Genomic DNA, 14,545 nt, shown 5'->3' on the forward strand with positions numbered 1-14,545 from the left:
AGAACTAAGCAGAGTAGCATTTTGAATCTGGTTCTCTTTTGCTTAGTGACCAGACCACATGTGGTTGTCTACCAGGCTGAGCATACATCCTGTTCCAGTGTGGTGCTAGTCTGTCAGAGGTTGACTAGTCTGTCAGAGGTTGACTAGTCTGTCAGAGGTTGACTAGTCTGTCAGAGGTTGACTAGTCTGTCAGAGGTTGACTAGTCTGTCAGAGGTTGACTAGTCTGTCAGAGGTTGACTAGTCTGTCAGAGGTTGACTAGTCTGTCAGAGGTTGACTAGTCTGTCAGAGGTTGACTAGTCTGTCAGAGGTTGACTAGTCTGTCAGAGGTTGACTAGTCTGTCAGAGGTTGACTAGTCTGTCAGAGGTTGACTAGTCTGTCAGAGGTTGACTAGTCTGTCAGAGGTTGACTAGTCTGTCAGAGGTTGACTAGTCTGTCAGAGGTTGACTAGTCTGTCAGAGGTTGACTAGTCTGTCAGAGGTTGACTATCTTCTCTTCTGTTGTCCTGCAGCTCTGATGGTACCAGCTGACCAGTGACACCTGCCTGAGGACACCTCCCCCACCCCCTTTACCATGTCTGGGATCCAGGTGAGAGGAGAACACACCTGCACATGCTAGTAGTGCGAAAGTCAACTGTTTGTTCATCCCTGCTCGCAATTGCTAATAACCCATCCAACTGTATGTGAAAATCAGAGGCCCAATAACATTGTGCATATTTTTTATTTTTTTTTCACCTTTATTTAACCAGGTAGGCAAGTTGAGAACCAGTTCTCATTTACAATTGCGACCTGGCCAAGATAAAGCAAAGCAGTTCGACACGTCCAACAACACAGAGTTACACATGGAGTAAAACAAATATACAGTCAATAATATTGTAGAAAAATTAGTCTATATACAATGTGAGCAAAAGAGGTGAGAAGGTAGGTAAAGGCAAAAAAAAAGGCCATGGTGGCGAAGTAAATACAATATAGAAAGTAAAAACAACCAACTTCTTTAAAAAAAAAAACCACTGGAATGGTAGATTTGCAGTGGAAGAATGTGCAAAGTAGAGAGAGAAATAATGGGGGTGCAGGAGCAAAATGATAGATGGGCTATGTGCAGTAATCTGTGAGCTGCTCTGACAGCTGGTGCTTAAAGCTGTATACAGAAAAGAGAGTCGGTCCAAGAATTGAACCCTGTGGCACCCCCATAGAGACTGCCAGAGGCCCGGACAACAGGCCCTCCGATTTGACACACTGAACTCTATCAGAGAAATAGTTGGTAAACCAGGCGAGGCTATCATTTGAGAAACCAAGGCTATTATTATTTATTTTTTCCCATAAAAGTTATAAGCTCTTAGATTTAAAAAATTGTGGGGGGGGGGATACCTACAACCCACTTATAACCACGCACCAGTTGAGAATCACTGCCCTAGATGACTAAATAAATCCTTGCTCAACATAATATTGTCATAAATCGATAGAATGAATGCTTCAATCTAGTTGACATCGGTAAAGTTCTGTCATCCCTGCTTCTTTTGCGGAGCAAAGACGTTTAGGGACTGGGTGAGTGGATTTTTTTATTTCTTTTTTTAAAACTCAAAACAGAAGATTTTCTGTGCAAAGTTTGACCCGTTGTAAGGAAATAGAAAGCTATGAAAACGATCCAACATGTTTCTGATAAAATATGCACCCAAGCAGCAGAACTGAAATCTTATGTGGTTGTAATACTATCAGCTTTTATAATTCCAACAAATATACCGCATGAAGAGGTGCCGTTTAACTGTTTATTTGCATTCTCTCTAGATGAAAGAAATCATATTTCTCCACTCCTATCTATCATTTTACTGCAAGAAATGTTTAATTCTGCAGGTGTTAATATTAAGGCTGAGAGGTTAGTGTCCAGATTTCATTTTCCATTTAACCCATCTGAACAATAGGCTACTGTTCCCTTGATGTGCCATAGGCATATTTGATGTCCCCAGTCTTGTGACTGTCAAATTTGTACAGAGCCATCACACAGAACACTGCTATCATCCTCTTACCACGTCACCAATGCTTTCCCAAACATTACTTCTCTGGCCCTCGCTTCTCTTTATTTTCAGCTTTCCATTTCGCAGCTTTTCTCTTATTGAATTAAACTCCCAACTTTCTCTGCCTGTTCCCAAAATAATTTTGTGATTGGTGTATAGGCGATTTGACGCACATACAGTTGGGCCCTGAAGCTCAGGCTGACAGCCTAAAATAATGAAAGAGAACCAGTGTAGCCTGTTATTATAAAATGCACAAGAATTATACATTGTTCTTTTTTTAAGGTATTTTCTCTTTTATTCAACCCAACCCACCTTCATCCACACAATATGTCATGACCCTAAACGCGCCTGCCCCACAGATACAACCACGGGGACTGCAGGTTATGAGTCGACCCATGAATCACTAATGCACGCACGCATCCTACTTACACACACATTCTAATGTGCCGTGCCCCTTCCAGACGTGTCATATTTCCTGACTGACATTAGTGCTTCTGCTTTTCATCTGCCAGCAGCCACAAAGCATGATTACAACCCCCTTGCATCCCCCATATTCACATTTGCTTATCAACCCAAATTATTTTAATCTTTGGCACACAACAGTACATAACTCTCACATCACTCCCTCTGTGACGCTCGTCTCTCTGACTCCTATCAGGAAATGATTGAGGGATGTGTGTCCCGATAACGATATCAGACATACAGAGCTGTGCGTAGAGCATTGCTTCAGGAATACACCAGGTTATATGAGGATAGTGGCTGCTCCCTATATAGTGCACTACCTATGACCAGAGCCTCCAGGGAATATGGTGCCATTTTGGACACACCTTGTCTCTCTCTCACACACACATGCACACACGCTGCTGTGTACTGTCATTGCCTCTAGCTGATAACATACAACCATGACTCCTGTGAAGATGCTATTTACAACACTAATGCCACAACACCACCGGTTAGACGTAGGAGCCTCCGTTAATGCCTAAAGAATAGGCCCACATGCTATATGGTCTGAACAGCGTGTAGGCAAACCAGTGTAGCTATTTTTTTTCCCTCCACCTTTATTTAACTAGTTGAGAACGAGTTCTCATTTACAACTGCGATCTGGCCAAGATGAAGCAAAGCATTGTGATACAAACAACACAGTTACACATGGAATAAATAAATGTACAGTCAATAACACAATAGAAAAGTCTAAATACAGTGTGTGCAAATGTAGTAAGATTATGGAGGTAAGGCAATAAATAGGCCATAGTGGTGAAACAATTACATTTTAGCAATTAAACATGAGCGATAGATGTGCAGAAGATGAATGTGCAAGTAGAAATACTGGGGTGCAAAGGAGCAAAATGAATAACAATTGTATTTTTTTTCTCCATGGGGAATAGTTACAGGGGAGAGGAGGGGGATGAATGAGCCAATTGTGAACTGGGGATTATTAGGTGACCGTGATGGTTTGAGGGCCAGATTGGGAATTTAGCCAGGACACCAGGGTTAACACCCCTACTCTTACATTAAGTGCCATGGGATCTTTAATGACCTCAGAGAGTCAGGACACCCGTTTAACGTCCCATCCGAAAGACAGCACCCTATACAGGGCAGTGTCCCCAATCACTGCCCTGGGGCATTGGGATATTTTTAGACCAGAGGAAAGAGTGCCTCCTACTGGCCCTCCAACACCACTTCCACCACTTCTGGTCTCCCATCCAGGGACTGACTAGGACCAACCCTGCTTAGCTTCAGAAGAAAGCCAGCAGTGGTATGCAGGGTGGTATGCTGCTGGCACAAATATGGGGATGAGGTAGTTGGGTGGGCTATTTACAGGTGCAATGATCTGTAAGCTGCTCTGACAGCTGATGCTTAAATTTAGTGAGGGAAATCTAAGTCTTCAGCTTCAGTGATTTTTGCAATTTGTTCCAGTCATTAGCAGCAGAGAACTGGAAGGAAAGGCGGCCAAAGGAGGAATTGGCTTTGGAGGTGTCCAGTGAAATATACCTTCTGGAGCGCGTGCTACGGGTGGGTGCTGCTATGGTGACTAGGATCCGTAGGATAGTCAGTTTTACGAGGGTATGTTTGGCAGCATGAGTGAAGGATGCTTTGTTGCGAAATAGGAAGTCGATTCTAGATTTGGATTGGAGATTGGAAGGAGAGTTTACAGTCTAACCAGACACCTAGAATATGTGGACAACTACAAATACCTAAGTCAGAACCATCCAGAGTAGTGATGCAAGTAAAACTAAATGCATGAAGAACATGCATTTAGTTTTACTTTCATTTAAGAGCAGTTGGAGACTATGGAAGGAGAGTTATATGGCATTAAAGCTCATCTGGAGGTTTGTTAAGTGTCCAAAGAAGGGCCAGAAGTTTACAGAATGGTGTCGTCTGCGTAGAGGTGGATCAGAGAATCACCAGCAGCAAGACAGCTGCTAGCGATACATCATTAATGTATACAGAAAAGAGTCGGCCCGATAATTGAACCCTGTGGCACCCCCACAGACTGCCAGAGGTCCGGACAATGGGCCCTCCGATTTGACACACTGAACTCTATCTGAGAAGTAGTTGGTGAACCAAGTGAGGTAGTCATTAGAGAAACCAAGGCTGTTGAGTCTGCCAATAAGAATTATTCTCATTGACAGAGTCTAAAGCCTTGACCAGGTCGATGAAGACTTCTGCACATTGTCTTTTATTGATGGCGGTTATGATATCGTTTAGGACCTTGAGCGTGGCTCAGGTGCACCCATGACCAGCTCGGAAACCAGATTGCATAGTGGAGAAGGTACGAAATGGTCGGATCTGTTTATTAACTTGGCTTTCGAATACTTTTTTAAAGGCAGGGTCGGATAGATATAGTTCTGTAACCGTTTGAGTCTAAAGTGTCACCCCGTTTGAAGAGGGGGATGACCACGGCAGCTTTCCAATCTTTGGGGATCTCAGACGTTACGAGAGGTTGAACAGGCTAGTAATAGGGGTTGCAACAATTGTGGTGGATAATTTTAGAAAGAGATGGTCCAGATTGTCTAGCCCAGCTGATTTGTAGGGGTCCAGATTTTGCAACTCTTTCAGAACATCCGCTATCTGGATGGAGAAATGGGGAGGCTTGGGCAAGTTGCTGTGGGGGGTGCAGAGCTGTTGACTGGGGTAGGGGTAGCCAGGTGGAAATCATGGCCAGCCGTAGATAAATGCTTATTGAAATGATCGTAGATTTATCGGTGACAGTGTTTCCTAGCCTCAGTACAGTGGGCAGCTGGGAGGAGGTGCTCTTATTCGCCATGGACTTTAGTGTTCCAGAACTTTTTGGAGTTTGTGCAAATTTATTTTTGAAAAAGCTAGCCTTTGCTTTCTTAACTGACTGTGTATATTGGTTCCGAACTTCCCTGAAAAGTTGCATATCGCGGGGGCTATTCAATCCTAATGCAGTACGCCACAGGATGTTTTTGTGCTGGTCAAGGGCAGTCAGGTCTGGAGTGAACGAAGGGCTATATCTGTTCTTAGTTCTACATTTTATGAATGGTGCATGCTTATTTATTTGAATTGTAGACCTTTTTTAAAATGCTTGTTATGTGTTATTTTAACCCTATTGCAATTGAATTTCTCCCTAGAGTGTCAACGACGACATAAATGCAATTCACTCGTCCAAGCTATGACTATCTGTAACCTTTTACTGTAGTCAATCTCAGCCTTTATAACAGCGCCTCTCCTCTTCACTCGTGACCTAGGTGCCATGGTTGCCTGGCACAGAGTGTGTAGCCAAGTACAACTTCCAGTCGACGAATGAACAGGACCTGCCTTTCTGTAAAGGAGATGTGTTGACCATAATTGGAGTCACCAGGGTAAGCACGGCTCACCTTTCCAAACTGTAGAACCGTTGTAGTGCTGGACTTGTGTAGTTATACAGGTATTATACAACGGTGTTAAAACCTCTGAAGGATTGTGCCCTTTTTTTTCTTCAATTTTCACCTAAAATGACACCTGTAGCTCAGGAGCTGAAGCAAGGATATGTATATTCTTGATTACATTTGAAAGGAAACACTGAAGTTTGTGGAAATGTGAAATTAATGTAGTAGAATATAACACATTGGATCTGGTAAAAGACAACACACACTTTTGTATCATCTTTAAAATGCAAGAGAAAGCCATAATGTATTATTCCAGCCCAGGCACAATTTAGATTTTGGCCACTAGATCATCAGTGTATGTGCAAAGTTTTAGACTGATCCAATTAACCATTGTATTTCTGTTCAAAATGTTGTATCAAGACTGCCTAATTGGTTTTGTTAATACATTTTCAAATTCATAATTGTGCACTCTCCTCAAATAATAGCATGGTATTATTTCACAATAACAGTTACTGTACATTTTACAGTGTAGTTAGAAGAACAATAATTCAAACTTTCTGCCCATATCTGATATTTCTATGTCCTGGGAAAATGTTTTGTTACTTACATCCTCATGCTAATCACACCGATCCCATAGAGGTTAAAGGGTGTTTCTTCTGCTATTTCAGGATCCCAACTGGTACAAAGCGAAGAACACAGTGGGCAGAGAGGGAACCATCCCAGCTAACTACGTCCAGAAAAGGGAAGGGGTCAAGTCGGGGGGAAAACTCAGTCTTATGCCGTAAGTACACGAGTACCTTGCTGATCTGTCACATAGGATATGCCCTTACCTGTGAGAAGTTCCCATGTTTCTCTGTATATTAAAGGTATGACTATGGTGCTTAGTTCATTAGAAGGGGGGGGGTGTTACAAAGGCCTGACAGGAGACGTTGGTAATATTTGTGTGTTTTTTACCGCCTCTTCTCTGTCCCGTCTGCTCTCTGGGTGGCTGCCTGCCAATGTGGGTGGGGCTAAGTGCCGCTCCGATTTGAATCTGGCTCTTTGAAGGGCCAGCTATTTCAAAAGAGGAAAAAAATTAGACTTATGCAAATGGTATAAAACTGGAGGCCAGGAGATAACTGTGATTATCTCACTCACTCACACACACAGGACAAGGCTGAAGTTGATGCACTCAAACGTGTTGGACCAAAACACACTGATGGTGTGTGTCTCTCTCTCTCACACACACACACACACACACACACACACACACACACACACTGCAGACTCTCTCCCCCAACATCTCATTCTTCTGAGCTTAACCGCCCAGCCGAGGAGAGGAAAGCTCAAGCTGTGTGGTGAAGGGCAACCAGTCAAGTGTTACAAGGAAGAACAAAGGCAAGGCTACTCCACTGGACAGGGAACTGACTAGAGGGAGAGAGTGAGTGGGTTTGCTGTCCTTATGAAGTAGCGGTCACCAGTGGAGGGACTGGGCAGAGTCCACTGCCCTCCTACTCTCCTTCAGCTGTAAGAGAGCAAACTCCCTGTAAATACAGCCAATAATACATCAGCCCTGTGGATACCCTCAGAGAGGAGTGGTTAGTGGTGTGAGTCTGAGGGGGGTTGTTGTTATTATGAATTGATAACGGATGTCTTGGGGAAAACTCCCTGTTGGCTTATATAACTAACAGTGTCAGCTGTGTTCTTGGGTCTGTTGATCTCCACACCCTGAGAGATGCTGCTCTTTGACCTCACAGCTCACTGCTGCCACCTGCTGGTAATCATCCACTCTGTTGGAAGGGAGTTGGGGTTACAGCACCAACCTAAAGAAGACTGGCAAAAGGCCTCTGTCCCCTGCTCACTGCAGTCTCTCTCTCCTACCTCCTTCCCCACTGTCCTTCCGTACTCTATTTCCCCCTTACTTCTAGCAGCCTGTTCTCCCTAGTGAATGGCACAAACTGAAACGTATAAGTGGCATATTACATGCCCTGCTTCCTCATTAAATAGTCTGACTGGTTGGTCATATGTTTGGCTGGTAGCTCCTGTGTGCTCCTCCTGTGTTTTGGCTGTTGGTTACTCAGTGTCTGGCTGACTGCTGGCTTACTGGCGCCTGCTCTCAGATTAATGGGAGTTAAGGAGGCTGCTGTCCATGGAGAAGCAGCTCCGCTGATCTAATCAACTCAATCCTCTCTCCGCATTAAGCCGCTTTGCACAGGCCCTGCTCTGTCTGTCTTTGTGCTGGGCAACGGCGGGAGGAAGGGAACTGTGTAAATCAATTACACACTTTGATTACCCTTAACTCACCAGCCCCCAGAGAGACCCCTGTGGACCTCCTGCTGCTCCTGTTTCCATACTGCTGGGGGATTCTGTGTTAGGGTCTACTACAGATAAGAGATGAATGATCTTAAGGAAAAAGCCAAGCAAGGGGTGGAGTTTATCCAGTAGAAGCCTGTAGATCTTCTACATGAGGTGAGATGGAGGCTGTGTTTAATAGCTTGAGGCAAAACAAAGAAGGGAACCACGTGTGTTTTCCCTAAGAGAGCTTTCTAAGTCCAGTGTCCTGCAGCTTGCCTTGCGGTCAGCCGGGGGCAGGTTTCATAGACTGTTCTGAGGGGATGAGAGCCACTGTGCTGTTCTCTCTAAAAGCCTCTCTCCTCTGTGTGGTCTCACCTCTCTGTGAATAGAGAGGTCTGGTAGGCCCTGCCCTGAGCTGCTTTGCATTTTCCTGTTATTGCAGAGCCTGTGTCAGTTTCCGTCTCTGCCTGCCCATGTGTGTTTTTCTGTGTCTGCGTTTCCTGTTTACGCCAAGGCACTTTCTCACTGGCTCCTTTTAGACACAGACAGACTCACTCCACTGCTCTAAGTACAACTGCCTAAAAATGCCACTGCCTTACATTATGCTGATCTACTGCTGTTGTCCCCTTTACCTTGTCTATGACTGACTGTTTATCAACTCTTTTAAGAGGCCTTTTATTCGTTACATCGCCAACATTGCACGCTAGCAATAATGAGTAGATCTCTCCTCTACTTATAAATTGTCTTTTTGCCCTTTTGATGACCTTGGTATGGTAATTTTCTGTAGTCCACTAAGGGTCCATCTCTGTCCTGTCCCTCCCCCTCTCTCCTCTCCTTCTCGTGTCCATCTCCAGATGGTTCCATGGTAAGATAACGAGGGAGCAGGCAGAGCTCCTCCTCTACCCCCCAGAGACTGGTCTGTTCCTGGCGAGGGAGAGCACCAACTACCCCGGGGACTACACCTTGTGTGTCAGCTGTGACGGTAAGGTGGAGCACTACCGCATCATCTACCACAACGGCAAGCTCAGCATCGACGAGGAGGAGTTCTTCCAGAACCTCATGCAGCTGGTGGAGGTAAGGCGGTGTCAGCCTGTCAGTCTCAAACGCTCCCTGTTTCTTACTGTTTAGGCTACTCCCTCCCACTCTGCCTTCCCTGTACAGTGTTAAGGTACTCGTCAATGACGCTTACTGACATAGTTGGAGAAGGCAAAGGGGGTGAAGGATATTGATCGGGGAGAAATCAATATTATTTTATTGATACTTTTTCTCCAAGTATATATTTAAGATAACATTAGCAAGCGCTAGTCGGCTGTACCTTTTTTTTCACCCTATAGCTTGTTCTGCCTTTTTAAAATAGGGAGCCAACATGTTTTCAGCACTTTTTAATTCCATGACTGATCAAAACTCCTTTTCTCATACTCTCTCGTCTCTCTGCAGCAGACATATAGTGAGCAATATGTTTGGAACATCAAATAGCAAACAAAATTGCAGTATCAAATCACAATGCATACAGAATCGGCACCTAAGTATCATGATGCTATATCGTGAGTCGAGGTCGACCGATTAATCAGGCATGGCTATTGCAGGTTTTCTTAACAATCGGTAATCGTCAAATCTCTCTCGCTCTTGCTCCTGCTCTCTCGCTCTCGCTCTAATATTGTGCCTGTGACTGTATTTCTCACATTCTTGTGATTTCTAGCTCATTCTTTTTCCCCTTACTCTCCACTGGCCTATCACAACAGGCTCCACACAAGTTATCCTTCCCTGTCAATAGACCCACATTCAATGGGATTTACGGTGTTAACCACATAATGGAAATCAAACACTGTTGCGTTTAAGGGATTAGTCAATCACATGTTAAGTACTTGGGTTATTATGGATGGTGGGTACTTGTGTGGAGATTCAAGTGTGTATTCAGGCACATTGAGTATGTTTGTATTGTCCAATTATCAGTTATATAACCTTGGTTTCATGACTGCAAATATGCAGGAATAACGTGTTAATTTGATAATGGGTCTTTTAAAGCTCAAATAGTGTTGACATGAATATATTTGTTTAGTAGCTTGTACAGAGGCAATAGTTCCTATACCATGCTGCCATCTGGTGGTTGTGAATGCTACTCACATGTAAAACACAGTGGCAGTCAGATTACACTGACTGGGTGCTTCTCCATTGATTAACAAACTAATCATAGGTCAAAAGGATGGCCGGTGTGTTTGACTGGTTAATATGATCACATGTAGACCAGTTGGTGTCGACAGGATTATGTGAAGGTGTGGTTAGTGACCTCTCGCCACCAAACACACAATTCCCATGCTTCTCCTGTTAACTAGCAGTCCCCTCTAGCCCTACAATCCCAGCATCCTTTTCACCCCAGACTGCTGAGAGCCTTCTTGACTCCCGCTCTTTGTTGTCTGGTCTTTGACATACGGTTGACAATGCAGTTCTACCTTCTCAGTGTGGCTATGCAGCTACTGTTAATACACACACTATCCAACTCACCATGTTCTCTCTCGCCAATCTCCATTCAGCACTACACTAAAGATGCCGACGGCCTCTGTACCAGACTCATCAAGCCAAAGTTGATGGAGGGAACGGTGGCCGCCCAGGATGAATTCTCCAGGAGTAAGAACACTTTACTAACCTTGTGTTTCCATTCTCTGAGTCACTCTTGGTCTGTAAGAATACACAGTGACTCAGTCTGTCTTCATCTTCTGTAGTACAGGTAATCTGGACTTAATCACTTGAATTAGCAGTAAGTCTTTAACCTTGTGCTTTGCTCTGTCTGGGGAAGGATGATATTTCATTAGTTCTGCTGGAATCAGAGTCTGACTTTCTCTCTCTCAATCTTCCCCCCCCCCCCCCCCCCCACACACACACAGGCGGATGGGCCTTGAACAGAAAGGAACTCAAGCTCATCCAGACCATTGGCAAAGGGGAGTTTGGAGGTAAAGACCCTAACTGAGACCAGCGCTGATAAAGATGTCTCTTTCCATCCCCGTGTGAGATCTGTGTGTCGTTGTCCAGTGTTACATCTCTATGTATCTGTTCAGATGTGATGGTGGGGGACTACAGAGGGACCAAGGTGGCAGTGAAGTGCATCAAACACGACGCCACGGCCCAGGCGTTCATCGCTGAAGCCTCCGTCATGACGTAAGTCTCAACCATTCTGTTTTATGGTCTTACCCACTGTCTCTAATACCTTATTACTGTGTGTTTCTGTGTCTGTACACCTTAGTGTGTAGCTATGTCACTAAAAACCCTCTCTCTTCCCTGCAGGCAACTGAGGCACAACAACCTGGTTCAGCTGCTGGGGGTGATCGTAGAGGAGAGGGGCAGTCTCTACATCGTCACAGAGTACATGGCCAAGGTACTTCAGTCTAGTCTATTGCTTGTCCAGGGACTACTCTATCTAGGCCGTGGGCTGGAGTCCACTGTCTCTTTATGATAGGGTCTGTTCCTACTGCCCAGCTTGACAGCCGTCCCTCTCTCCCCCCACCACAGGGCAGTCTAGTGGACTACCTCCGTTCTCGAGGACGGACCGTGCTGGGAGGAGACTGTTTACTCAAATTCTCACTGTAAGTCATCCTCAGGAAGTTCTGCAGTATTGGATTTCTTTATTCAATTATAATGTGATTTCCCTTGAGAGGATGCCAGAAACCAAAGTATTTTAAATGGCTATTGGTATCACTTATCTACAATGAAATTAGTTATTTGTCTTGGCTGAGTGATCCCATTGTTTCTCTCTTTATCTGTGTCTCACATCTCCATTTGGTGACTCCTCCTCGTTCTCCCCTGCTGTGCAGTGACGTATGTGAAGCCATGGAGTACCTGGAGGCCAATAACTTTGTGCACAGAGACCTGGCGGCCCGGAACGTGCTGGTGTCTGACGACAACATCGCCAAGGTCAGTGACTTTGGTCTGACCAAGGAGGCCTCGTCCACACAGGACACTGCCAAACTGCCCGTCAAATGGACCTCCCCCGAAGCCCTGCGAGAGAAGGTGAGGGTGGAAAAAGAGGGGATTGGATGAAGGAGGGAGGGAGTGTAGATGGGAGGATGTTTAAATAGTGTAGCCTAAGCTCTGTCTTTGTGTCTTGTGTAGTTGACCTTAGCCTCTCTCTCTGCTCCCTCCAGAGGTTCTCCACTAAGTCAGACGTGTGGAGTTATGGTATCCTGCTATGGGAGATCTACTCCTTTGGGCGTGTGCCTTACCCCAGAATTGTAAGTATGCCTCCAGCAGGGGGCAGCAGCTATCTGTATTGCCTTCTCCAATGCAAGGCAAAAATGGCTATATCTCGATGAGTGATGTATTTAGTATCATTTAATAGCTGTGAAGCTTGTGCACAGGCAGATAGGTTGATGCCACTGTTCAGACAGTGGATGTTAGAACGTACTAGTAGAGTATGTGGTTGGGTTGATAACGCCCTCCTCTCTGCTCCTCAGCCCCTGAAGGAGGTGGTGCCGCGGGTGGAGAAGGGTTACAAGATGGACGCCCCCGACGGCTGCCCGGTGGTGGTTTACGACGTCATGAAGCAGTGCTGGACCCTGGACGTGGGGCTGCGGCCCTCCTTCCGCATGCTGAGAGACAAGCTGTCACATATCAGAGCCAAGGAGCTCTACCTGTGAGGGGCAGAGAGGGAAGACACAGCAGACTAGAGCGGAGGGAGGGAGCGTCCAGGCTGGGGGAAACTAACTGGAGCAGGAGCGGAAGTCATCTGCCTGCTTCACCTGTAGACCACACCCTACCTGATACCTGACCTGGGACTGTAGTAAACCCTTCCCTGTGTTACCTTCCCTCTCTACTCTTCTGAAAGAAAGGAACAGTGTGTGTTGTATAGCATTCTGTCAGCTGGTTGTCTTCCTCTGTTCACTCCATCGGCCTCCCTCTACCCCCTTCCTCCTGTTCTTCCAGTCTCTCCACTGTGGCATTGTCACCACCTCAAACTCTTTTCAGATTTTTCTTCTTTTCCAAAATGTGATAATGGGGAGGCTGGCCTTTTCCTCCACATGTTCGTCAGGTGCTCTCAATCTCTCCTCTCTCTGTGCCATGATCATTCCTGTATCTCTGTTGGGTGGTAGTGTGGTGCTGCATGCTGTCTGTCCCTCACCCTCCTGTGTGGGGCCTTGCTTGGGGCCTTGGCTCTGTGCCAAAGTGCCTCCAGTATACAGAGCTCCAGATCCCCTCAGCCTCCAGAACCTACTCCTCCACTCAGACTATTCCGTTTTTATCCCTTTTTTTTTGTCTTGGAGGTTGGTTGTTCATTTTCTTTGTGAAGTTGTCTCCCTCCGGCTCCAGAACAGGTTCTTCTATGTCCGTTAAAGAGAACGTGAACATTTGAGAAGAAAAGAGGCCAGTACATAAAGAGCCTCAGCTGGGAAGCACCTATCTCCAACTCAACACAGGACTACAGAACAGGAGAGGGAGGAGCACTTCTCAACATGGTCGATTCATCATATGTGGGCTTGTTTTATATTTAAATGATAAAAAAAAACACAAAAAACTTAAAGAAGCCACGAAAAGACCGACTGAAGGATATAAGAATGTTTTAGTGTCTGTGTGATGCGAATGCTGGGGTTGGGTATGTGCATGCTGTGCGAGAGGCCTTGGGTTTAACTGTCAGTGCTTTCAATGTTTATTATGCTACCATGATTATGAATAAATCATTCCATCTGATTAGTGTGGAAAGAATGTAAACACTGACATCACAGGGAGTGGGGGCTCCCCTCTGAAAGCACCTGGGTACTATTCAGTCATGTGAATGTCCTGGATGATAGAGGTAACAGCAGGGCAGTGGGCCACTGGGGATGCCCTGGGTGTTTGTTCCATATGAAGTGAACCTCGAGTCATTATGCTATTACACACATTCCCACACAGTAAATATTCATTTACACAGAGCTAATACAGCAATTCCACACACTTTACATACCCACTGGGTTCATACATACACTTGGGCCAATGAATCTTATTTGGTTGAACTGTGAATAAGGTATTCTAACTATGGATTGGTCCTGTGGTCTTCAAATCACATTTTATTGGTCACATACACATGGTTAGCAGATGTTATTGCGAGTGTAGCGAAATGCTTGTCAGAACCTGTGACTTCACAGATTGAGCCTAAAATAATTCTCACACGCAGCTCTGTTGTAGAATGTAGAAGTGTTTTTGAGGGTGTGATAACAGAAATTGCTGATGTGCCAAAAGAGCCTTCAAGGTGTGAAGCTGCAGTGTTCTGTGTCAGCTGACCTGTTTCCATTTCCAATGGTCAGTCAAATAGACTAAAGCTCCTCTCATCATTCATTCTCTTCTCCATTCTCTCCTCTCTGGAGTGGCTGTTCCTCCACTTGCCTCCAGTGATGTTCTGCTGCGAACAGGGGGAACACAGAATGATTCTGAGCCTGAACTGAGCAGAGCACACAGTCCAGCT

The 14,545-nt window shown here is 45.3% G+C and overlaps 1 protein-coding gene across 3 annotated transcripts in view; it reads left to right on the plus strand.

The window, feature by feature from the left end:
* LOC109874928 (tyrosine-protein kinase CSK) overlaps positions 1-13,794 on the plus strand; it is a 40,303-nt gene extending 26,509 nt beyond the window's left edge. For all 3 annotated transcript variants that reach the window (XM_031814085.1, XM_031814094.1, XM_031814102.1), the window contains exons 2-13: positions 512-588; positions 5,725-5,838; positions 6,513-6,625; positions 8,973-9,192; positions 10,650-10,743; positions 11,001-11,066; positions 11,172-11,271; positions 11,398-11,488; positions 11,623-11,696; positions 11,925-12,120; positions 12,255-12,341; positions 12,564-13,794. In XM_031814085.1, the coding sequence (XP_031669945.1) occupies positions 574-588; positions 5,725-5,838; positions 6,513-6,625; positions 8,973-9,192; positions 10,650-10,743; positions 11,001-11,066; positions 11,172-11,271; positions 11,398-11,488; positions 11,623-11,696; positions 11,925-12,120; positions 12,255-12,341; positions 12,564-12,746 (1,353 nt within the window). In that variant the 5' untranslated portion in view covers positions 512-573 and the 3' untranslated portion in view covers positions 12,747-13,794. The remainder of the gene's footprint in view (positions 1-511; positions 589-5,724; positions 5,839-6,512; positions 6,626-8,972; positions 9,193-10,649; positions 10,744-11,000; positions 11,067-11,171; positions 11,272-11,397; positions 11,489-11,622; positions 11,697-11,924; positions 12,121-12,254; positions 12,342-12,563) is intronic.
* Positions 13,795-14,545: the final 751 nt, after the last annotated feature.

The sequence above is a fragment of the Oncorhynchus kisutch genome, linkage group LG3 (assembly GCF_002021735.2).
Source record: "Oncorhynchus kisutch isolate 150728-3 linkage group LG3, Okis_V2, whole genome shotgun sequence".
NCBI lineage: Eukaryota > Metazoa > Chordata > Actinopteri > Salmoniformes > Salmonidae > Oncorhynchus > Oncorhynchus kisutch.